Source organism: Formica exsecta, unplaced genomic scaffold, assembly GCF_003651465.1.
Source record: "Formica exsecta isolate Colony F162 unplaced genomic scaffold, ASM365146v1 scaffold117, whole genome shotgun sequence".
In the NCBI taxonomy this organism is placed as follows: Eukaryota; Metazoa; Arthropoda; class Insecta; order Hymenoptera; family Formicidae; genus Formica; species Formica exsecta.
In genome coordinates this window covers 864,787-889,003 of record NW_021848510.1, presented here as the reverse complement: position 1 = coordinate 889,003, position 24,217 = coordinate 864,787, and the positions used below count along the sequence as shown (strand labels likewise).

At 33.1% G+C, this 24,217-nt stretch overlaps 4 protein-coding genes across 6 annotated transcripts in view; 1 reads left to right on the top strand and 3 right to left on the bottom strand.

The window, feature by feature from the left end:
* Positions 1-1,406: 1,406 nt before the first annotated feature.
* Positions 1,407-16,763, bottom strand: LOC115240474 (beta-TrCP). Of its 2 annotated transcripts, none has more exons than XM_029815643.1 (9): positions 16,014-16,763; positions 6,650-6,884; positions 6,368-6,554; positions 5,766-6,222; positions 5,303-5,676; positions 4,818-4,896; positions 4,554-4,734; positions 4,403-4,450; positions 1,407-4,271 (listed from the first exon to the last, which is right to left on the bottom strand). In XM_029815643.1, exons 1-8 carry the CDS (start codon positions 16,065-16,067, stop codon positions 4,440-4,442), a joined length of 1,578 nt encoding a protein of 525 aa, XP_029671503.1. In that variant the 5' UTR covers positions 16,068-16,763; the 3' UTR covers positions 1,407-4,271; positions 4,403-4,439. The 2 variants fall into 2 exon arrangements, with proteins under 2 accessions (XP_029671503.1, XP_029671511.1); XM_029815651.1 differs by having other exon boundaries at positions 16,341-16,623.
* Positions 16,764-17,391: 628 nt separating this feature from the next.
* On the bottom strand, positions 17,392-19,343 carry LOC115240654 (phospholipid phosphatase 5). The gene is made up of 6 exons (XM_029815939.1): positions 19,117-19,343; positions 18,604-18,709; positions 18,381-18,528; positions 18,134-18,262; positions 17,785-17,955; positions 17,392-17,720 (listed from the first exon to the last, which is right to left on the bottom strand). Exons 1-6 carry the CDS (start codon positions 19,197-19,199, stop codon positions 17,554-17,556), a joined length of 804 nt encoding a protein of 267 aa, XP_029671799.1. The 5' UTR covers positions 19,200-19,343; the 3' UTR covers positions 17,392-17,553.
* A 455-nt stretch (positions 19,344-19,798) lies between these two features.
* LOC115240628 (KAT8 regulatory NSL complex subunit 3) overlaps positions 19,799-24,217 on the top strand; it is a 9,789-nt gene continuing 5,370 nt past the window's right edge. The window contains exons 1-7 of one of the 2 annotated variants that reach the window (XM_029815902.1): positions 19,799-19,938; positions 20,234-20,527; positions 20,630-21,215; positions 21,300-21,578; positions 21,657-22,340; positions 22,583-22,940; positions 23,034-23,222. In XM_029815902.1, coding sequence (XP_029671762.1) covers positions 20,274-20,527; positions 20,630-21,215; positions 21,300-21,578; positions 21,657-22,340; positions 22,583-22,940; positions 23,034-23,222 — 2,350 coding nt within the window. In that variant the 5' untranslated portion in view covers positions 19,799-19,938; positions 20,234-20,273. Of the gene's footprint in view, positions 19,939-20,233; positions 20,528-20,629; positions 21,216-21,296; positions 21,579-21,656; positions 22,341-22,582; positions 22,941-23,033; positions 23,223-24,217 lie in introns of both variants that reach the window. The other variant, XM_029815892.1, reaches the window with a different exon arrangement.
* The window catches only part of LOC115240645 (crossover junction endonuclease EME1), a 10,082-nt gene continuing 8,942 nt past the window's right edge, over positions 23,078-24,217 (bottom strand). The window contains exon 5 of the mRNA XM_029815927.1: positions 23,078-23,213. The gene's annotated coding sequence lies outside the window, so the exon portion shown is untranslated. The remainder of the gene's footprint in view (positions 23,214-24,217) is intronic.

Sequence of the window (24,217 nt, the reverse complement as noted above, 5' to 3'; positions counted from 1 at the left end):
TTTGTATAGTGCGTAGCAGTTTCGTTAATTTAGCAAAGTAAAAAATGTTTAGTATCTCTCTAGACTTTACACGGTGCCGCCGTATAATCTCTTATACTGTTTTGTCAACATTTCAATATATATTTCATATATATATTAATTGACTTACCTAAGATAAGCGACCGGGCAAACATCAGAATCCTCGGAGAATCTTCGTGCGCGGTAAAATACTTTGACCAGCAAAATGTCGGTTGAAAGATTCTATTAATTTCCCGCGCATGCGTAGTCAACGATCACGCATCGCAAAAGAGCGAGCCCTTCAGTTGAATCTTAAATCATTAAAATGTGCGTTAAAATCGAAACAAATGGACATGCATCCTGACTATTGATTAAAGAAACAATCTAAAATCATATTCTTTCTTTTAATTTAATATTACACAAGCTATTATGTATTTCTCGATACATACCTACAAGCGTCGAAGTGTCGAAGTGTCGCGCCGCGCGCCGCAGTTCCGAACCATAATGCACGAATGTTTAGACACGCATGTTCATATGTAGATTACGCCCCGAATGCCCTCTAGTTTCATTCGATGAGGCAAACATGGCTGCCGCATCAACCAATCACAGCGCTCCATATGATTACTCGTCATGTCGGCTAGTTAATTTTACAGATTTGACTTTCCCATCTCAATGTCGGAATATACTCACAGTTTATAAATATCTAGTGATCATAAATCTTCTGATGTTTGCGCACAAGAATACGCGCGCAATTTTCATCATTAAATTAAATTGAACCGTACTTCAAAAGTATATGCTTCTTCGAGGCCATAAAAAAACTTTTTCATATTTTTTATCATCACTACAAATCACTACAGATTGGTGGGAAACAAGTACGTAAACTTGCATATTCTAATAAGATCTTTCAATATTTTTCAATTGAATTATATATCGTATATATATAATCGCATCGCTGTGGCCATCTGTTAAAACATTTATAACAAAATTTGCGTAATTTTACATAAGATTTAAGAAGTATTTATTTTTAATATTTTTATAAAATATTTATTTTTTTCAAATTGCAATATATATGCCACCTAGGAAAGGGATATTAATATATATGATCAATAAATACAATTCAAAAACTCTCTTATTAATAAACTTAGAGCAATAATAAAAATGCTGAAAATTTAATAAAAATAATAAATCTCTCTGAGAAGACTCTTCAAATTTTTAATTACATGTTATGATGCTACTTGAAAGAATCAAGTAACTTTGCATGCTTGTTTGATATGCTTATTTTCGCTTGGATTAGTCAATAGCACAATTTTACAGCGTTATTAATGCATATATATATACACTGCATGTAGAAGGGGAGAGACGAGAAGGGGATGATGAAAATGGAATTTTTATCCATAAAAAATCTAGTATTCTTGTGTAGGTGTTATATTTCGAATATAGCTTTTGCACAGCCTTTGTATCCTCTCTATTCAGTTATTCTCATACACGAAGATTCATATCGATATTAACAATAAAGCATCACAATATCTTCTTAAGGATATTTCACTGGTATTTTCAATAGTTTCTCAAACATGCACATCCTACGATCAAATCGCAGTGAGTGGCATGTTTTTAATGAGATATAAATTCACGTAATTTCTTAAATATTACATGATATCTCCAAATATTAGTTTTGTTCCATATTACTTATGTTTTCCATTCAATCGAAGAATAATTCGATGCGATGTTTTCGGCATATTTATACAAGATGCGATAGAAGTTCCCAACTAAAATCTCAGATTTTAGTTTAAGCAAAAAAAGAAAAAGGAAAAAAAAGAAAATCTTTCCATATCCCAATAAGGAAGACACAGAACACACATACACACGCGCACACAAATATGTCTTTTAATAATACCTACATACGCGTATCTGTAGATAGTGAAAGGACGATGGAGAACATTAATGTTTGTAATGCAAGAGTACGTTTTAATGCCTAGCTACGATCACTATTATTTCGCCTACTTGCTGAAATAAGTCACAAATTCAAAGACTATGTGTATGCCATATAATACTCTACCAAAGTATGCTTTATGCTTTTTTGCATACCGAGACAGTACACCCCATATTTATAATATATATAAATATATACATACCTCAAAATTATACAAAATTTCCATCAAATTGTATTAATTTTTCAAAAATCACAATCTTTGTACCCAGTTCGCGCGCAACTCGTTAATTTTCCATTTTTATCTCATTTTCACTTTATTTAACGCAGAAACATTTGTAACCTGAACGAATTGTGTACAAATATCCGCAATATCTACATATTTCTTTTTCTTTTTAACTGTACATTATAAGAGTAAAGAAATTTCACTCGTATTTTAAATGTTAATTTAATACTGCCTTACTATTTTTTCCATGTGTATTAATATAATTTGTAAAATTGTATTCTGTATACATAGCACACACTCGTATCAAAATCTGAAATTAATGTTACATATATGCGATTGAAATAAAAATGTATATTTTCTTCTATAATGAATATCTTATTTAGGGCTTCAGAAATATTTGAATGGTTATAATATTACATCTTGGAATATGTATTATTATTTACCGTGACAATTCGGTTTCGTATAACCCACTATTGATTGATAAATGTTCATAAATGATTATATTAGATCGCATTTTTACTGACCATTATTAACAAAACACACATTTAAAACGTAATTCGGTATTTCACTTTCTTCCCAATATCTCACACACTTTCACGTAGTTACTAACATTGTAGCATTATTTGATATCAAATATCTGATAACGCTCAAAGCTCGTGTGATATCATGGATTTGTAACCATTTCGCAAATACTAATAATATTGTTGTACAATATTACGATATTACATATAATTTTATAATATTGCATTATTATATTATTATGTATAATTTTATAATATTATATATGTATTTTAGTATTATATTTGCAAAGTACAAATTATTCCTTAATATCACAATTACTGGAGCGTTTCATAGCAATGCTATTCAACTACGTATGAACTTTATATACTCAGCTATGTACATAATTATAAATATCGAGATAGCAATACATTTCATTTATATATTTGCGTTTAAGATATTTGTTAAATTTAAAGAGTATTTCTTGAAATTCTAGTGAAATACCAAATCATTAAAATTTAACATTATTAAATGTTAACTTGTTAGGAATATAATATACTATAATATAATATACTTCCTAATAAATTAACAGTTTAGAGATATATAAAAATGAGAAACCTATATTATACAAAAATGTGAATGAAATGATCTAAAACGAGATCAATAGTTAAGATATGATAATAGACTTTTCTTTCTTTTTTAATGACTATTTTAGAACCACATATTACATATTTGTCTTTATATAAGAATAATAATAATAATAATGATATTTACATCCTGATGTAATGATTTTTATATTTTAAATGCAAATGAAATTGTACCAAACTGTGCAGAGGTTGTTGGCTCTTCACTCGTTTTTTAAATAACATAAGCTTCACAAAGATTGAAAACATCTATTAAAAATTATTATGTATTCACAATTAATGATTGTTTGAAATTCTAAACGTGGGTATATATAGCACTTTGCTATCAGCTATTCGCTAAAGACGGTGCAATAATCTTCCCGTTTAACAATTTCCTTTTACACATTCACACAAAGTAAGTACCCCAATCAAACATTTTACAATATTTTCTTACTTCATAAATTAATTATATAAAAAAATTATTAATTTACAATAATACATCTAACGTTTTATTAAATATAGTATCCAGCCTCCTTAAAAACGCTTCATTTTATTATGTATTATAAGTCTTTTTTTTTCTTTTTTTTGTTTTTACTTTACCTTAGGAAAATGGTCTCGATTTCTATCATGTCATAGAGCGTAGAAGAATTCCAGATATGGCCAAAGCAAACGACGACAATCGTTTACATCCATGGGATGCATTTATGTGGCTTTTTTAAACATATTGTTCGTTCCTGAACATAGTGCATCAAGCACATATATTATAAATTATAATTTATAGTTCCACGCAGCACTCAGTCGGTTTTACTTCCCTATTCCTTGGGAAATTTCTTTTGTTGCCCCAGCAAAGTATAAATCAAAGTCATTGACCAACCAAGTTTTTCCTTCAGATGTCAATGTGATTCTTTAATTGTCGTTCACACTGGACACTCATTATCGGATATTTCGTTCTTTGCATACATTATTGTGAACACATTGGATTCACTCACTAACCACTTGTCTAAAATATAAAATTTTGCAATCAAATTCTGCAAATTCACTTTTAACATATTTTTTTTAAAGCTAGTTATCCATATCAAACAAGTTGTTCCTAAGTTTTACTAGTAAAACAAATAATTTATGTATACTTACAATTGTATCACAATAAAGGAATCTCCGTATTGATGCGTCACTCAAATGCTACAAATAAGAAAAGTATTTTTCTTTCTATCGTTTCATAATTAACATACATTGAAAGCCATATTAATAGCAAAATTAAAGGAAATTTAAGATTATGTATTACGGGAAGGAGATCTAGTATCAGCTTGATTTGGCGCTCCATCCATCGGTAAGCGTCCACTGCATACACTTCCACTTGATGGATTATAATTGAGAAAGTCCCAAATGAGTATTGTATCATCATGAGAGGATGAAACAATTTGGAACTCGTCAAACTGAAGACGAAATACGCGTCCAGTATGCTCCTATAAAAAGTACAATTGTACAGAATTTAATACAAATGTGCTGAATATAATATATATAAAAAAAACACAAAAATATGTCTTACCACCAAGGTACGTAAGCATAGTGTACTAGCAACGGCACGAGGATCTAAAGCTGCTACCAAATCCCAAACTTTAATTTTACTGTAACATACAATAATAAATATGAGTTAAATGGTACAAAATCTTTTCCTCACCACATGTTTGAAAAATTATAAAATATTCTCTCTTCTCTCTCTTTTAAGGCAAAACTCTTTTAATTTACTTTTAAATTGTCAATGTAAAATTTTTCTAGTACAAATATAACATGGAATTATTTAAAATATTTTTGGTATTTTTGTACATTAAAAATATATTATAAATAAAGTTTGTTAATTTTCTTTTCCCATAAAGAGAAAAATCAGAATTATACAAATAATAATAAAAATCTCTGAGTATATAATGTAAACATGATAAATTTACTATACAATTGCTAAAAAGATAGTTGATTTCACATTGTTCAACACAAAATTAAAATCAGGATTAAGATGTAAGATCTTCATATACGTACCCATCATAAGCACCACTGACAATGTGTTTACTATCAAATCGAATACATCTCACTAGTTCCTCGTGTCCTTCTAGAACACGTAGACATGCCCCACACTCGATATCCCACAGTCGTATGGTATTATCACTACTGCCACTAACTACTAAGCGATCCCTATATTGCAAACACGCTATACCGCGCTTATGTCCGTTCAACGTTCGCACGAACTCGCAATTAGATGTATTCCATACTTTGATAGTTCTATCACCACTAGCGGAAACTATGTATTTCTCGTCAAAATCGACCACATTCACTGCTGCCCTGTGTCCCACTAGAACTCTTCTCAATGCAATCTCCGTTTGCGATGTCATATCCCAAACAGCTATTGAACGATCCTGTGAATAATAATTATTGTCAGTAATAACTTAATCACGGATTGTGGAGATTAAGAAATATAAAAAAATCCACTATTCTTTCTACTGACCTTGGAGCATGTAACCATCATGCCGTTGTTAAATCTAAGATGCAACACCGCCTCACAATGATGAATGAGCGTATTAACCATCTCGCCTGTATTAGCATCCCAAACTCTCACGGTACTATCCGAAGAACCAGATATTATAGCCTTATCATCGTATTGCAAGCACAGCACAGAACCTGTATGCCCTGTTAACACCTTAATGCATTGCAGAGTATTTCTATCCCAGATTTTAATCGTGTTGTCACGGAGTCCGGAGACTATCTTCTGATCGTCGTATTGTAGACAATAAACACCTTTCGAATTCTCGCTACGGCAATTAATTCTCTGAAGATTGAATCGGCCCATTCTCCAATTGTTTTCTATACTCTCGATATCTTTGACAATTTTTGGATAAAGAGATCTATAGAAATTGTGATTCGGAAATGCCTCGCCCGGTTTCGGTTTAAAGAGGTATTGTATCCTGAAAGCAAAATTATAAAAGTACATAGAAAAATGTAAAAAAATATATTTATACGTTTATTATGATTTATAAGTGCTCTATGCATATATACACATATTATCATATATCGAGAATTTTAAATTTTATATTTCGTAAATCTGCTCACCATCCTCTTCTTTCAGCCAATCCTCTCCAGACTGAATCTGTTCGAACCTTGCGTTCAATCAACTTTTTCCAAAGCATTCCTTCGCTAATTACTCTATGCCATTCCTTACATACCAGCTCTGCAGAAACAAGCGATTTAGCGTCTAAGTATGAAAGAATACTTTCTGCAACGTGGTCCAATCCTTTTTCTGTAAAATGTTCGATATTGTTAATCGAATTTTTGTTAATCGAAATACAATCATAAAATGTTAGACACATAAAGCGTAAATATTTCATTACACACTTGGCAAAAGTGAGATAAAGTCTCTCTGCAGCATTGGTTTGAGATACGCATTGATGTGTCCATGTTGATAGTGGCACATTCGCGCTAACAGCTGTTCGACAAAGTGCACTTGTTCCGGCTCACTCCATCTTTCAAATAGCTTCATACAAATTTCTCTTTCCTGTCCATATTGCGTGGTTACTCCTGTAGATGGTTCCTTTTTGCAACTCGGATCGTACAATATTGTCATCGGATACTGTAACAGAATATTAACAATCATACATATTTGTTCCATATTATATCATTTAAAATATATTCTAATTGCATATCGCACCGTTTTACAAAAAATTAAAATGTAATCTACATGATGATATCTCTTTTTCATTAATAATAAATTAAAACTAATGGAGAGGAAAAAGATTTATTATTATTTATTGTTACATTCATTTATCATATACGTGAATCGTGAAAATGTAAAATATATTTGAATTCCTTTATTAGCATTTTTTATACATGCATGTAACGATATTTATTCTTACTGTATCACCGATATGCCGAGTAATCGGAGCGTAAATAAATGTGAGACTAAAAATATCAGATTATACAATGTGCATTATCGTATCGATGCATACATTGTTGTTGCTCGATTAGTCGCCTAAACGGCATATATTCGATATAAATCGTGCTAAGCGTTTGCATTCAAATATTTCAAGAATTTTCAAGAAAAAAATACCCAAGATATTCAAGTTATCGTGCAAATGAAATATGTATGCATTATCAGTACAATTACGTAGCCGAGCACGTAGTTCGATCAGTCTTATATGTTTTTAGCAAAATAATATAAATTTAAAAAATAAAGCAAATATTTAATCTAAAATAAAAATATATTTGTATTTTATCCCATTTATCAAAAGTTAATTTATATATAAGAAAAATACACTAGTGAGAAATATAAATAATTGAATATAGAAGTTAGTCTTTTAAATATTTTTCTTTTACATAAACTAGTGATTATCGATATTGTTATCGGTCGAGATGATGATAGACAAACGAAAATACAAGGATTTTAAATTATATGCGCTAATTGCTCTCCCTCCTCCATTAGAAAGAACATAAGTATCAAAGATAATCGATTTTCCGCCATGTGCAAAACGTTTTTGTTAATTTCATTTATCTCTTTCGAAATAACGATGTATATATAGATAAACCTAAAAAATCACAATACGCTGATCAGATTCCGCAAAAATCATCAGATAGCTTATCCAGAACTCTCATGGGCAACAGACCGGTCCAAGTCAAATTCTAAAGTGGATATATTACTTGAAAACATTATCAGGTAGCAATAAATTATTGATATAAGAAAAGAAGTACATATCATTGTGATAAAAAAACAAAGTAGATTCTGTTTTAAAATTCTACAAAAAAGTTCGCGTCGACTTATAGAGCAATCTAATAAATAAGCGTAGAGTTTATATATTTGCTAGAACCGTGGATGCATCTTGAGATAAAGCAAAGTATCGGGTTCTTGACCTCTCGTATCTCATACGCGAGAGCTCTTATAAATTAATTCTTTACGTCCTGATTTGTATCAAGTATTTCCTCGTTAATACCGTAATCGTCGGTGATCGCATTTCAAGAAACACACGCAAACGAATATTCTAATTTTAGCGAGTAATCACTTCGATAATAATGCGTTTTAAGATTTTAGCATGAATTTTAATTCAAATTAAACAAGATCCACGCAATCGAGTCGTAAATGTAAATACGATTACATGAACGAATAACGTAGCGCTAACAGATTTATGCAAGGTAAATTTATACAATTGTCACGTAGTATTAAAATTGTTGACGTATGCTATTCAAGTATGACTAATCAAGTTCTACACAGAAATTCAAGCATGTGTCGTAAATGCGCATAAGATGCACTTTTCGCGAAAGAAAGCAATCTCACACGTTTGCACTTTCACTATTTATACGTCATCCTTATCGTTGGTACTTGTCGCCGATGTTCGATAATGTTAACCGCAGGGGATATTACCAAGAACATCCTTCGATATAGATAAAAATAGAATGTAAGAACGGGTATTGATCAAACCTAATCCTCGCATATCCTTTATTCAAATCGTTTCTATTATAATATTTTCCGCTCAAACGTTTCTTACTTAAAAACACAAAAATTGGGAGCAAATCAACAAAATAAATGTATAACATGTACTGTACTTTAATTATACAAATTAAAAATATTATATATATCTGTGTGTAATAAAAATTATATGTATATTATTGTTATATATAAATATATTAAAATGTATAATACGTGAGGATATGATAAAAAATATTACTTCTTTTTTGCTTGCAACTTCCAACTTCTTATCAAAATTGTGTGGCTAAAAAATTGTTCATTTTCTCGGTATTTGAATTCGATTCGATTAGATCAGATAATTTGAATAAATGTGATGCAGCAACTCATGCATTACTGTGCTAATCTAACTTCAAGGATATCGTACTTTAAGGTCACAACGAAATATTATCAGAGATAATTCTGCTTTGCTATGAAAATTCAAAATAAAATCCTACGATGACGTACATTCACTAAATTACGGATTTATTTCTTTAATATTTCTCTTTAAGTTAATTCTTCTTTTTAAATTTATATTCTCTCCCATATATATTAATTTTCTTCGCTTCTAACACTCGAAAAACTTTTCCTAGCTGATTGAACAAAAAATGTTATCGGCGCCTATCATCCCACGTAAGTTTACATAATTTTCCCCGTGCAACGAACCATATTAACAGAATAGCGATGAATCGAAAGATATACACATAGACACACACATAGACGGCGACACTGAGTGGGCGATCTTTTTATAAACGATGGATTACATTTGCGCGAATGGAGAAAGTGCATCCGCAAATGCAACAGGGAATGCCACAACGTCAGGAGGATGCTCAACGCGCACGATTGTCGAGAGCGAGACTTTATTGTCAAAAAAAAAAAAAGAGAAAACAAAAAACTATGCAAATGCCGCGTATCCCATTTTCACGTTGTTTCTCAACTCCACCTGGTGCAACGTTCTCAAGATGTCCAAGAATCGATGAAAAATAGGTATTGCTCATTTCTAATTTTTTGCCAGTGGTTTCAATATCTTTCAAATTATAGATCTCTGAAAATGAAGAGCTTTTTGCCTGAACTAAATTTCGAGGACAAGAAATTAAATAATAAAATATATTAAATTTCTAAACGAATTTTAAGATTCAACGACTTAGAAAAGTTGCGAAAAAAAATATGCCGTCGACATTTTTACCAAGATTGATTTAAAAGTTCCTAAGGAACGATTCTATGTACGTGCTCACTATTCCGGAACGATTCTAGGACACCTTGTTGAGTGTTTCTTTATCTATAATACAGCCGTATGTCATATACACTGGAAGTGTGTCAGACAAGAGAGAGATATGCAGGAAAATCCCGTTTATACTCTAAGACCAGCAACGATTTGTAGTCTGCGAAATCGTATATTTCGCACCTGACCTACTTGCCGTGGCGTCTCTCCTACCCCACGAAGAGAAAACCATCATAAAAGGCCCATATCGCGTTAAATACTCGTTAATAAAGGCTATGAAATCTCCGCATCACAGAAGTGACTAGAAAACAACGGCGAACGGACAGCAACTTTATACGTCCCTAAAAACAGCTCGATATATATCGAGCTGTTTTTAAAAGTTTATAAAAAATTCGTAGAAATTCGAGCTAAAAAAATGCCATTTTCTTCTAAAACGAAACAAAAAGTCATACATCTTTATATCTTTAGAACGTTGCCAAAATATTTCTCCAAATTAAAACGAGTTATACATACTAAATTAGTCAGTATTTGAAGATCTTTTAAAAGATCGTTTAAAAATAGATGATTTATGGGGACAAGAACTGTATGTTATGATCGTGATCTATTGTATGGGGACTTCCTATCGAAAGATATAGATCCGGCAGCAGTTGTCCCTTGTGTTATTGTAACACGAAGAGACGAGTCTAGCGGTGCGCGATCACCTGAAAACGCTCTTCGAATGCTCCCGGTATAACGGTATCGCGAACTCGTGTCGAATCTACGCTCTCCTGATTCTTTTGTCTTCCTGGATGTCGTCCCCATGCGCCTGTTACCACGGCTAAAGTGAACAATATATACTGGGTGTCTGATGATGAACGATGACCGGTAAAATCGATTGATTTTTCTCTTCTATCAAAAATAGAAATCATTTTTTTCGAAAGTTTTGTTAAAGCGGGATATATCCGGAAATAGCCAAAAACTGAATTTGATTAATTATATTTGCATCCTTTTCTTTTCGATCGCTTATTGCCCAGTAATTATTTATGTGTCAATATCTATTTTAATGAGATATATTTCAATTCTCGACAAGAAACATTGCCACGTATATCATGTTCATCTATTATCCAATACCTTGTACATAAAACACTGCAATTAGAGAATCCAATCTACAAATATATATTATCTTTTTTTTATATAATTTTATCATTTTTTTATTTTTTTCAACTTTGATTACATAAGTTAAACGACGCATGTGTTTATATTCCCAGTATATTTAACATAGACTGTCCGACAATCGTATTCGTATAATTTCAATGAAACTTCAACTGAATGCGTCTACAAGGGAAGTAGTGTCGCAAGACCGAAATGTACGATTTCGCGGAATGAATCGTGAAACAAGTTTTTGCTTCGTGAATTCGCACTCGTCTATTCTGGCACAAAGAGGTCGACAACTTCTGAAGGTTTAAGAGAAGCGGCCGCTGAAGATAGTGACGTTAGAAAGCGTAAAGGGAACATTAAAATTAACAATGGACTCTGACACATCGTACAAATATCCGAGTTTCAAAGTCAGGTATCCACAAATTTCAAAAATTCTCACCAATATATCTTATCTGAAAGAAACCGAAAAATATCTTATCAAATATTCAAAGATAATCATTCCTAAATTTACAGTATACAATCAGAATAAAAAATTAAGTAATTTAAAAGCAAAATTTTCAATCTAAAAAAAAAAAAAGAGAAAGAGAGATACATGATCAACTTAAAAACGTTTATTTAGTAAAAATCATACAAAAATGAAAACAGAGAAGTGTTATTTATTACGACCAAAGAATTGACCTCTTGCACGCTGTTGCCGATCCCACTGGTACAGGGTCAGATACGATATTTCGCAGTGCCTTTTTTATCTCAGGCAACGAAACCGAAACGTGGCGACGCCTAAAAAGGAAAGGCACCTCCCGCTTGACATTGGTCGTGCACGCGGATTTACACGCACGCGTCATTACGCAAAAGTCTCGGAAGGGCGCCGCGAATTTATACCCATTATACACACACGCGCACATATGTGTACTTCCTTATTATTAATTTTATCTCTCACTGAGAAATGTGAATGGATTTCCGTCTCGCGATAACGGCGAGAATGGATACGGACAAGGTGAAAATCTAACCCGCTCCAGTCGAGGATGACGAAACGGTGGATCCGCTACCGTTATCATGAACGTGCTTTTTTTGACGTTTATTTCTCGTTCTTCTCGCGTGAATATAAAGTTCATTAGCATCGATAGCTTGAGTATGTACACGGCATTATTACAATTCAGAATGAAATGGAAATGATTCTTACCAAATACGAAAGAGTAGACTTTTTTGGAGTCCACGATCCTACATGGCAACATGTGCCCGGGAGGATACTTTTATTATATTTTTCATGCTCTTACCAACAAAAACTTTTTAATATAATGGCTACGATAAATAAAATTTTAGAAGAGTAGAATTTTGTGTAAAGTAATGATATCAAAAGAGTAAAAATCTTCATGAAAAAAAAATTGTACAAAGTCTCGCTACAAAGAACCGGCTTTTGAAATAGCTATTATGTTGCATAACTATGTGCAATTATATAAGTTATTACTATATCACTAGAATAATAAATAACACTTTATTATACTTTTTCCCTGTGCAATAAATTGTCTTGGAAAATTCTTTACTCAAAAATTTCGATAAACACAATATTAATTTTATTAGTAATTAGAAAAATAACTTCTCTACACTATCTGTTTATATAGCTTTCCATTCTTATTGATCGATGCCATTTAATTTATCTAATGGAGAGGATGGACATGCATATATATTCATCAATAAGATTACGGAAGTATTCAATTTGAAATACCTGCTCGTTATACATATATATTATATATCGAGCGTTAATACTTGAGAGTAACGATGCTCGATTCCGTGAATATTGACGTAGGTAAATTCGCCCGACCTTCTCGCTCAAGGATCGCAATCTGTTTCTCTCTCTCTCTCTCTCTCTCTCTCTCTCTCTTTCTAACTTTATCATCGACAGACTGATGTTTAAAAGCCAATTGGTATTCTCTATTGGAATAGCGTTATCCATCACTGAGAAATGTGCGGAAATTACGAATGTACTAGCCGTTTAAATCACAAATATGGAGAAGCCGAATTAATTGAGATTAAAAATTAAAACGTTAAAATATTGCAAATGTCTTTTTTTTAATCTATATATTTTAGAAAATATTTTAATTATACAAAAGAAAAAGATTTAATTATATCACATTTTTAATCTATATATTTTAGAAAATATTTTAATTACACAAAAAAAAAAAAGATTTAATTATATGAAAACGAAAATCATATGTGATCCGGGATATTTTCATAATTACGAATACAGATATAGAAAAGAAAAAGAAGAGGTAAACATGTTGAATAAAATTTTAAACCAATTTTATGTAAAAACTGTTTATATATTTGCATATTAAATAAATTTAAACGGTGTTTATCCTAAGAGAGATAGGATCTTTGATTTTTTAGAAATCTTTGTTTTATGAACTTAAGATTTTCACACGTATTCTCCAGTACAGGAAGATATACGAACGTGCGTGATACATTTGGAACGATATATGATTTATGAGCGGAATGAGCGTAGGAGGGACCCATCGTCCGAGCGCGGGATAAGAAGTCGTAGGTGCACTTCCGGTAAGCCGTGTTGCAACAAACGTATGTAATTACGAAGAATAACGAGTGTTATCGCGTACGGGAGTCCACATGCTCGCAAAATTATCACATACAAGCACAAACATATAAATAAAATGCATTGTACCTTGCATGGATTAATTGCGAACGGCAGAGTCGCTAATCAATCTATCGCAATGTTCGTTACGCGAATTAGAATCGAAATATACAAGTAAACACTCGAAAGATAATTAAAACAAGAAATAAAAACTTACATCAATATACAGGGTGTCTCACAACCTCCGTACAATACTTTAATAGTGTATTCTAGAACTAAAATAGAGTCAAAAATTCTAATACAAAAATTTGTATTATTTACACCCTATATATATAATATATATTATTGTCACATTAAATTAGAACTAAGAAATCTAAAAAAACTTTAAATAATGAAAAAATCAGGCAGAATTAATTATCTGCATATATATATATATTTAATGTTTTTGTCTCTTTTAATAATAGATAGATTAAAATTAATGAGATAGGAGAGAATGTGTATATATGTCCATGCAAAGATTGTCCTTATATAACAAGAATATCGAGAAGTTATTTTTATAAGGTAAGACGATCAACTTAAACACGAATCGAAGCTATCAAGACTCTCGGTACTATCGCCGTTCTTTCCAGGAAAACGACAAAGGCAGATAAGAGAGTGGACGATGTTAAAAATCGTGACGGATCGAATCGAAGAGGACACACACACGCGCACGCAGGAGGAGTTGTTAGACCTCTCGAGAGACAAGAGGGGGGCGAAGCTAAAACATTGATTGTGTGGTAGCGCGCTGAAGACAATTGGATTCTAGCTAATCGAACATGTGTCATCCGCAAGACATTGTTAGATCTATTCTGTGTTATCGCTATTTCACGTTTCATATGAAATACGGATACGCAATTAAATCTTGGGAAGGGGAGATTAAAAGCCGTGCGTAAGATTGAACGTGCGATTGAAAATTGCCATCTTTCTATAAATTCTCCGATAATAACGTTCGATACCTTTAATCTGGCGAGGAATAAATGAGGAGTCAGCCGCAATCAGTCAGCTAACGAAGCATGATTGGCTATTTTTCTCGCTACGCGACCGGTATCGCGATCTGTACGCGTGTCTATAGATATAACGCACCGATACGAAGCCGTCTAATGAATGTCAAGGCATTTATTATAACACTTTATGTACGTACGTCATATTGTATGATCATACGATCTCTCGATCTGTAAAAGGCATCCCGTCAAGGATTCATGATTTAAGAAGGAACGGATCAGCTACGTCAAAAGTTAATGAATCTAATACATTTCGAGATTCATGAAATTGATATCGCGCAAAGCACACTTTTAGCCTTTTAAAATATAAAATTAATAATTAATTTGAGTTAAAGTAATTAATATTTATAAATAAATATTTTTCCTGAATAATTAAAATTTTTATTTTCCTGAATTTTGTGTACAGTCACTATAACAAAATTAATTCGATATAAAAGATAATATTATTTATCTTGAGATTAAATTATATACTAGGACAAATCTTTATTTAAACTCACAAATTAATTATTAGTTTTATATTTTTAAATGCCAAAAGTTCTTCTTTAGCGCAATGTCAAATTTATGAATTCAAAATATATTAGATTTTTATTAACTTTTGACGTAACTGATCTGTCCAGTCCCTCCTTAAATGAAAAACACATTGTGAGAAAATGAAAAGGGGAGACTCCACGATACGAGATGCGCGATTTGCATTCGCATTTGCAAACAGCCGTTACACGCGAAATGACAACTAGACCTCATGTCGTCCTTCATATCGATCGACATGTAAACATCCAGACACGAGTCCGTTTATTTTGTTTATTGTTTTTTGCCTTTCAAGGGAAATGTGGAGAAGTAGATGTTAGAATTGAAAGATTCGATATCAGAAAAGGAATAAGATTGAAAAACGTGTCAATCGCTATGATAACGACGCTATCATAATCCCGAAAGTAATTTGGCCACGACAATCGATCGTGACGTAAGGCAGGATCCCCTGTTAGAGAGATAATTGTCACACGTTGACAAGCATAAACAGGTGCTCAAAATGTATTCGATCGCTCCAAGTTATCTCAATTCTAAATCTTTTTCCCCTCTCTCTTCCCTTCTAATTTAAGGGATAATCGCGCGCGACGCTATCATAATTCAAGTTTGACCTCGAATATCTCGGAAGTAAAAACACGTGCAGAGTCAACGGACGGACGATTCGTTGGGTCGGTCGCGAGAAGGCACAAGATGGCGATAGTTTTTTTCGCGACGAAAGGAAACGTCGCACGGATACCTATAAATTGCCTAGTCATTCTCACCTGCTGACTCGTGTTCGTGTCGTCGATAATTTTGTCCGTTTCCATGTTGATCATCTCACTCGTATGACAACGGTCCGCTGTCCGCTGAGCAGCTTTCGGCAACTGGCGCTCCGTACGCTCTTCGCACCAACTTAGCGCGTGGCTCTTGTATAGGAGACAGAGAACTATGTATGTACGCGAGTTCCTCTCAAGAATAGCCGACTGCTGAGAGAGGCTCCGCGTCGGGAGGACGGGCGACGCGAACACGATTCTAAGCTTTTAACGCACGCTTAGCGCGCACGACAACGATGACGGTATGGCAAATGACGCTTGCTTACGAATTCTCACCATGCATCGGACAAAGTCAGCGGGACAACATTTCACCAACACAACAGCTCGCAAATAACTATGTCGCACGACGAGGCCTGGGTGGTAGCAGGCGTCTCTCGAGCCTTTTCCGTGCGTTCCGATGACGTATCGGGATCTCCTCTCGAGATCGCACGAGATATCAATCTCCTTTTTTTCCCCCCAACATGAGATCGCAATCGGCGAACTTACTCGCGGCGCAGACAGTACCGAACTGGGCCGAGCGAACGAACGACCGGACAAACGGACGGACGGATGGATGGACGATCACGGACGCCGCGCGAGATGCGACATGAGACTCGAGAATGCGCAATTCGATATGGCCGAGAGTAGGATCCCACGATTGGCCGACGCGATGATATTGCGGTCGGAAACGTCGCGGAGAAATGTGCGATAATGCCCGAGCGATAACGCCTGTCGACGCGAATCGACTGCTCCAAGATTGCGTTCGAAAACCTACTTGTCGAATAGAGGAGCATTCGATCGACCAATCAGGGACAGAGAAATCCTTTCGTTCTGATTGGCCAATCAAACGCTGCTCTATTCCGAGTGGATTTTCGAACGTATTCTAATCAGCGCGCGATAATTCGAAGATTGCATCTAAGCGCGCCCATTTCAATCCGCAAGAATTCTCTTTACAATTTTAGTTGCACAAATTTAAACACATAATAATCAAAGGAGGATAAATCTTGTTAAGTTGATCATTCTTGTTTATTATAAATATGTACTAGAATTAAAATAATAATTATATAATTAATATTAATATAATTATAATCCCGTAAAAAAAATTAAAAGCATAACTGCATAGAAATTCATCTAAAGAATGAAAAAAATAAATCTTATTAAAAAACTAAATGCAAATATAACATAATTATATAAGAATATTTTTGTACCTTCTCTATTCTTAATACAATTGTTTTAGTCGTATTTTCTTACATATATTACGTAAAATGAAATAGCTATCTTAAAGATATAAGCACACAAAAAAGAGGAAAAGACATAGCACAGATGATAGAACTGAAACAAATAGATGTATATGTACAAATTTTAATATATTTAAAAGTTTGTCTTTACTCATACAGAGATATATATTCTTTTGTATTGGTACACAAAATACAAGTCTCAAAGGTTTTAACCAAATCAAATATTGATTAAAATACTTTATGTGATGCATAGATAGAAATAGTCTCCACTTTTATATCCACTTAATTTGTTCACTCTTGTTAGATTTGATATCCGATTGAATTTGTAACGTAAGCACAGTATATGGTTTATCACAATATGGCGAATCTAACGAAGGATAATAATGTCTGTAGCAAATATATGTTAAGCAATAACCTATTATTGATCCTGCCGCTACGTCTAAAAGAAATTACATATCAATAAAAATATAGGATTAAATTATCTCGACAACAAAATAGTTTACCTTGCCAATGATGATGATAATCGCATGTTCTACTTAATGCGATAGTAAGAGCGACGAGAAGCGGCAAAAAAAACATGCACAATCTCCACGATTGTCCTTTTCCTGCCAGACTGAATGTATGTAGCTTTCCAGATAGATATAAGGAGATGAAACCAAAACTAGCGAACGCAACTAGAAGATAAATTTATTATATAAATATTCTAGTAGAATACTAGAAATGTATGTTATCTTAATGTGTTATTTTTTTCCAAATCAACTGACACATTTATGCAAATATAGTTATAAAAATCAATTGGTCAAGAAAAGAGGAAAATATTTATATTTGCAAATGTTACTGCTATTAACATACACGAGGAATGTCCGCTTGGAAATGACTTCTTTCCATCCCTAATAACAATTGGATCTCCAGTACATTTAAATCCCGGATTTATTTGCCCATCTGGAAAACACCGCCAGAAGAAATCTGGCCTTGGACGACCTGAAAATAGTGAATAATAAAGTAACTGATATTAAAAAATGTATAAATTTTTTTATTTAACATAGATCTATTCAGCTCTCTCTTTCTCTCTCTCAAACATTTTGATAATATTACATACCTACTATAAGTTTCAAAATATCTGTAATAAGACCATTAAATCCTAGAGCTAATGTTACAGATAATACTGACTGTTGAAGATCAACTTTATCTTTGTGCATTATAAAAAAGAAACAAATAACAACAATCGGCATCATAAATACAAGAGGCTGAAAAAAAGAAAATTATTTTATTTAATATGCATTATTTACAACATGTGATATCTTGTCTATAAATATATATACCCATAATATTGTGGTTGGAACAAAAGAATCTGTTCTTGGGTTTCTGTACAACCATAATTCATCTTCATGAATTGTTCTCGTAAATGGTTCTGCTTTTTCTAGCTCCCTACAAGTCATAAAAAATTCAAAATATTCCGCTTGATTAATGATATCATTATGATAAGAAAAGGCAAGCAATTGCTTGTGTATTAAAAAATTAAATATGCAATATATATACTAAATCTCCATCTTTCAGAAAAATTATTAAATTATTAATTGTAAAACATTATTAATAATCATGTTGATAAAATGATATGTGTTATATTAATAAAAATATTAATAACTCTAAAAACACGTTTTTGTGCTTTTATGTGAAATAATAATGTAATATAATATGCATACATTGCACACAGACATTCTTTAATAAATATTAATTAATCTCCTATATAAATACTAAAATTTAATGACACATCACAGAGTACTAATTGTAGCAGACTAATTGTTTAATTGCACATCCATTAAACGTCAACTTACACGAATAGCACTGCCAGAAAGACACGTAGCAGAACGTCAAACCAAAATCCCGCCGAAAACTTAAGTTTGCGTACGTTAGTCATCTCAATATGTTACACATTTAAACTAAGATCGTACCGATTTCGCTATATAAACAAAGAATATAAATTGTAATATTAAACTTAAACAATTCATAATGTAATACCGCGGCTCGCGTCGACGCGGAAGTGCAGTCAGATTTAGGACACCCCATAAATGAAACGTCGATACCACATATGTATGCAAGTCGAACGTTATCGATAGTAATCTCGATTATAATCTGTACTTTGTACTTTTCTTCCTTTTTTCAACTAAAGCTTGAATTTATCTATTTCTTATATTATTTCACTACTCTTGTATTTTTTTATGTATCTTACATTATTTATTTTCCTCTTCTCTCACATTTTTATATCGTAAATTATTAAAGAATGGATGAACTGACTGCACTGTTCAAAAAAGTGCAGCTAAAGCGAATAAATTCGCAATGGCCACATGTGCTCGCATACATATAAGATATTAATGTAATTTACATCACATTCACATACATACGCAAAAATCGTTAACGATTACGCGAAAATGGATGCATATATTTGTGTATGCTAATTCTTTTAGTTTTTATTACGTGATACAAAGTGACATTAAATATTTGTCAGTGTATAAGTCTGTACAATTGGAATACTTCAGAATATGTGGAATAATTGCAATATTATCGATAAACTGCAGCAAATGGTAGCACACGATTGTTAATTTGATGAAGACATAAGATTAAAGACATATTTGTTGTCTAACGTGGCATAAGTATAGGTTAGTTTTCGGATGTGTGTGTGTATTCTGTGTATAAAGATTTACATTTAATTAAATTTATAGAAAAGTGTAAATGTACATACAACATTTTAGCATTAATGTACATAATTATTTGGTGCGATGGTAGTAAGTTTATACCAATCATTTCAGCACACAATATATATCATGCACAATATTCATTTCAAAGAATTCTGTTTTACCAGTATGAATATTAGTTTTTTTTTTATATTATAATGTTATATAATAAAACGTTTGGGGTAGACACAGAAGCATCAATTGTATATGTTTATTTTAGTTACTGTTGGTAAATTTAATATTGGAAATAAGACAACATAATGTTAACATCTGTATCCACGGCACCATCTACATCTGTGGGCAGTTCTGGCTTACCAAGTCCAACCACTGACATATTTGATGACAATTCAAATAGAGTAACAGTATATTTACATCAACTCGCTGGAAATTATGAGATGGATGTTGATGTAATATTCAAAGATCATTGTTATGCCCGACCCTGGAATTGGAAACCAGAAAACATTTATGTCAAACCTGTAAAAAAGTTATTTTTCTCAAAAAACACTGCAACAAAGTAAGATTATCGATAATACGTAGATTAAATTAATCTTTAAAGTAATACAATATAAAATAATAATTTTTGTCCTATTGTAATATATTATTTTTTATATCTTAGTGATAAACATAGAAAGGATGAAGAGATTGATGTGGAAGATAATGGCAGCGAACCGTTGATACCACTCTTTGATTTAACTAGAACTCGGCATCTCATGGACGAATTTCAACGTTTAGCGAGTTTTGCGCGACCTGAAAAGGAGGAGGATTGGGAGGAGGATATAAACAAAACTTTATGGTCTTCAGTTCAAAATCGGATATTCAGCAAAGTGACTCGGATATTGAGTTCGGAGAGACTTGCGAGATTGGCCAAGGCTAAGAGCGCAATGGAGCCCATTTTTCGAAGAACGTCCGTGGATATCGCGGCGAGACGATTTCGGGAAATGTTAGCGTCGACTGGATGGGATTGGAGATTGGCTCAATGGCTGCACAATCTATTGTTCGAGCATCTCCCTCAGGAATATTTGGCAATCTATCTCGATATCTTACAGACTCTGAGACTAAAGATTCCTCAGCTAATCGATAAGATGATTGCCGTACAACCGAATATTAACGCTAGAGGAGGTTCCATTACATGGGAAACACTCGGATCGCTCTTGAAACGATCTTGGGATCCGGTCGCGCCGAGTTTAAACGGAAGTCGACTCGTAAATATGATAATTTATAATCATTAATATATATTATATTACATTGCTCAAGTATGTGAAAACAAATCAAATTAATTATAGAAGAAACTGCCTGGAAATCCGATCTTGATAATAGTACCTTCCGGCATCACATCAACTGTTTCTTCTCGTCAACATAAATGGATCACGCAGTTAGGATCGTTAGGCATGGTTGCTACTGTTCATACTCAAATGGGATTGGCAGCTAACAGAATGACCATGATGGTATGCATAGATCAATTAGTTCAGGCTACGAGAGCCAAGATACAAGACGTTAAAAACGACTGTCCTGGTAGACCGATCATACTCGTAGGTTTCAATACTGGTGCGGCACTTGCTTGTCAGGTATAAGTTTATCTTTTCCTAATTATGTATAACTCTCTCTCCTCATTATTATTGATTTTTACTTACTCCATGGTATAGATTGCCCAAATGGAACATGTAACCGCTGTTATCTGCATCGGATTTCCTTTCTCGACGGTCGAAGGAAAACGCGGTACGCCCGACGACATGTTGATGGACATTCGCTGTCCCGTTATGTTTATTATCGGACAAAACGCAACCCTCGTTAGGCCAGACGATTTGGAGGATCTAAGGGAGAAGATGCTAGTGGAGACGAGTCTCGTGATCGTAGGCACGGCCGACGATTATCTCAGAATATCTACGTCCAAGAAGGTACTGGAGGGTATCACACAGAGCATGGTAGATAGATGCATACTGGATGAAATTGGCGACTTTATTGGTAGCATTTTGCTGCAACCTCATCCGTTACCGTTGCGATCCACGATGCCTGTCTGCGAGAACAAGAATAAAAAAGATTCTCACAAACGAAGAAACTCGACGAGCAGTTCCGTGGAAAGCGAACCTAATTCGCCGACTGTGAAAAAATCTCGGCCGAACACGCCGGTATCCTCCGCGCCGTCAGTTGCAACGAACGCGACGACAAATTCACCTTCCAAAATTGGTACCTTCAGTACTCAATCTAACCTTGTGCAGATGGGTGGACAACAAACAAATCATACCTCCACTCTGAAACGGAAGCGACCCACGACCAATCAGAAAAATCAATTAACAGAACATCTAAAGACTTCTAAGATTCCTGGGCAGGTAATTATTACACAAACGTATAATTTAACATATAATTTCATATATACAATTTATGAAATAATCATCGATATACTTGATGTGTGTGATACATATTGGCTCAAATATTACTTGAACTTTTGTAAGAGGAAACGAGGCATTCTTTAATTAAAATATTTGTAAATGTATTGCAATATATTTTGAATATCGCAATACATATATACATATATACTCTCTTAATAATGAATTATATATTATTTTTACAGACAAATATTAATGCGGAGAACGGCATAACGCTCAATATAGGTACGCTAGCGAGTCTAGCCCCAATAGGACCAATACGTTTAGCACCTACTACAGTGAATCAATTCGCGACCACTCCCTCCAAAACATCTAACACGACCAAAGCCGCGACCGCAACTGTCAAAGTACCGAAGATCATTTCGAATGTGCCGTTGCAAAATGTTTCGAAGATGAAAACTATAGTATCCTCCAACAAGTCTTATTCAAATGTAATGTCGAACAATTATAGACAAATCAATGTAGCTGACAAGAGTGGAGATGCGAAATTAGTGAACGTTTTCACTACGGGAAATCAAATTAGAGTTAATACAGCTACCGGAGGTAAGATATATGTTATAATTCGTTTAAGCTATCGGGGTATGTGTATAGGCGATTAACCGAAAATACTTACATCCTTTGTTCTCGATTAAATAGCGGGAAGTAGTAAACCTGCCTGTGCGACAACTGGCACGTTGTCCAATCTTTTGCAAAGTGGAAAGAGCTCGATCGCGCTCACGAGTGGTGCATCTTCTGCCCGTGTATCGTCAGCTTCCAGTATTCTACTAACGACCACCAATTCATCGGCGAGTAACATAACATCGTCCACAACGACTCCTTCAAAAGGTAGATTACTATTATCTAATCAATTATTAAATAATTTATCTGAAACATAGCGATAAATATAGCCTATATGAAATTTACGGATCTATGGTCAATTAAATGACCTGATGTTACAATTTGTGGTTCTATTTAGGATTTTGATTTTTGTACAGTCAAACATTCATATATAATGATATCGGTTCGTAAAGTAATATTCTCCTCTAGCGCTACTTTTTATTACTTATGTATTTATTGTGATCACGTGACGATGTTAGAGACAAAACGACATTTTTATTCTGTGCATTGTTAGAGTATCATTAGAATAAAAGTGAAAATTGAATGGAAACTTCATAATAAGGACACAAGATTTGATCTTGGCAACTTTATAATACAAGAGACAGTACCTAGCAGATTGGGCACTATATACTTAATAATGCGAGAATAATCAACATGTATTTGCTATATTTATAGTCATTAATTTCGAGAATTTATTTCTATTTATATTTTCAAGCACAAGTTATTTTAATCATTAAACCAATTACTTTAGTACAAATAAGCAGACTTACATTTTTATGATACTTATTTAGTATGTGGCATATACATATAATGAATATCGCACATAGTTAATAAATTCTCAATTTTATATAATTTTATTCTTTTTTTTTGTCTTTGAGCAGAGTTTATCCATATATAGATAACACAGATAACACATTTTTATACTAAATTTTTACACTTGTACATAAAATGGCACAAACTACATAATTTTCGAAATTGCGCGATACGTGTAATTCTGGTACATAATAAATTGTATCAAAAAAAATGGACTAAAAATTCTCTCAGTTTCTTATAATATTTAATAATCTAGTATATAAAACTATAATTAAAACGAAGCATATGAAAAAAAAAGTATTAGAAATTATAATAATTTTGTTACGAAGTTTCTAAAATATTGTGTGATTAAATCTACGTAAATATGTATATATATATTTTAAACTATATTAGGAACCACACACACACAT

Excerpts from the sequence above, each read along its gene's own strand:
- LOC115240474 (XM_029815643.1), bottom strand. The coding sequence starts at position 16,067 with ATGATCAACATGGAAACGGACAAAATTATCGACGACACGAACACGAGT. Across the intron at positions 6,555-6,649 it reads CTTTATCTCACTTTTGCCAA|AAAAAGGATTGGACCACGTT; the intron begins GTGTGTAATGAA and ends AACATTTTACAG. Across the intron at positions 6,223-6,367 it reads TTGGCTGAAAGAAGAGGATG|GATACAATACCTCTTTAAAC; the intron begins GTGAGCAGATTT and ends TTTTGCTTTCAG.
- LOC115240654 (XM_029815939.1), bottom strand. The coding sequence starts at position 19,199 with ATGACTAACGTACGCAAACTTAAGTTTTCGGCGGGATTTTGGTTTGAC. Across the intron at positions 18,263-18,380 it reads TATTTTGAAACTTATAGTAG|GTCGTCCAAGGCCAGATTTC; the intron begins GTATGTAATATT and ends CACTATTTTCAG. Across the intron at positions 17,956-18,133 it reads TCCAAGCGGACATTCCTCGT|TTGCGTTCGCTAGTTTTGGT; the intron begins GTATGTTAATAG and ends TTTATCTTCTAG.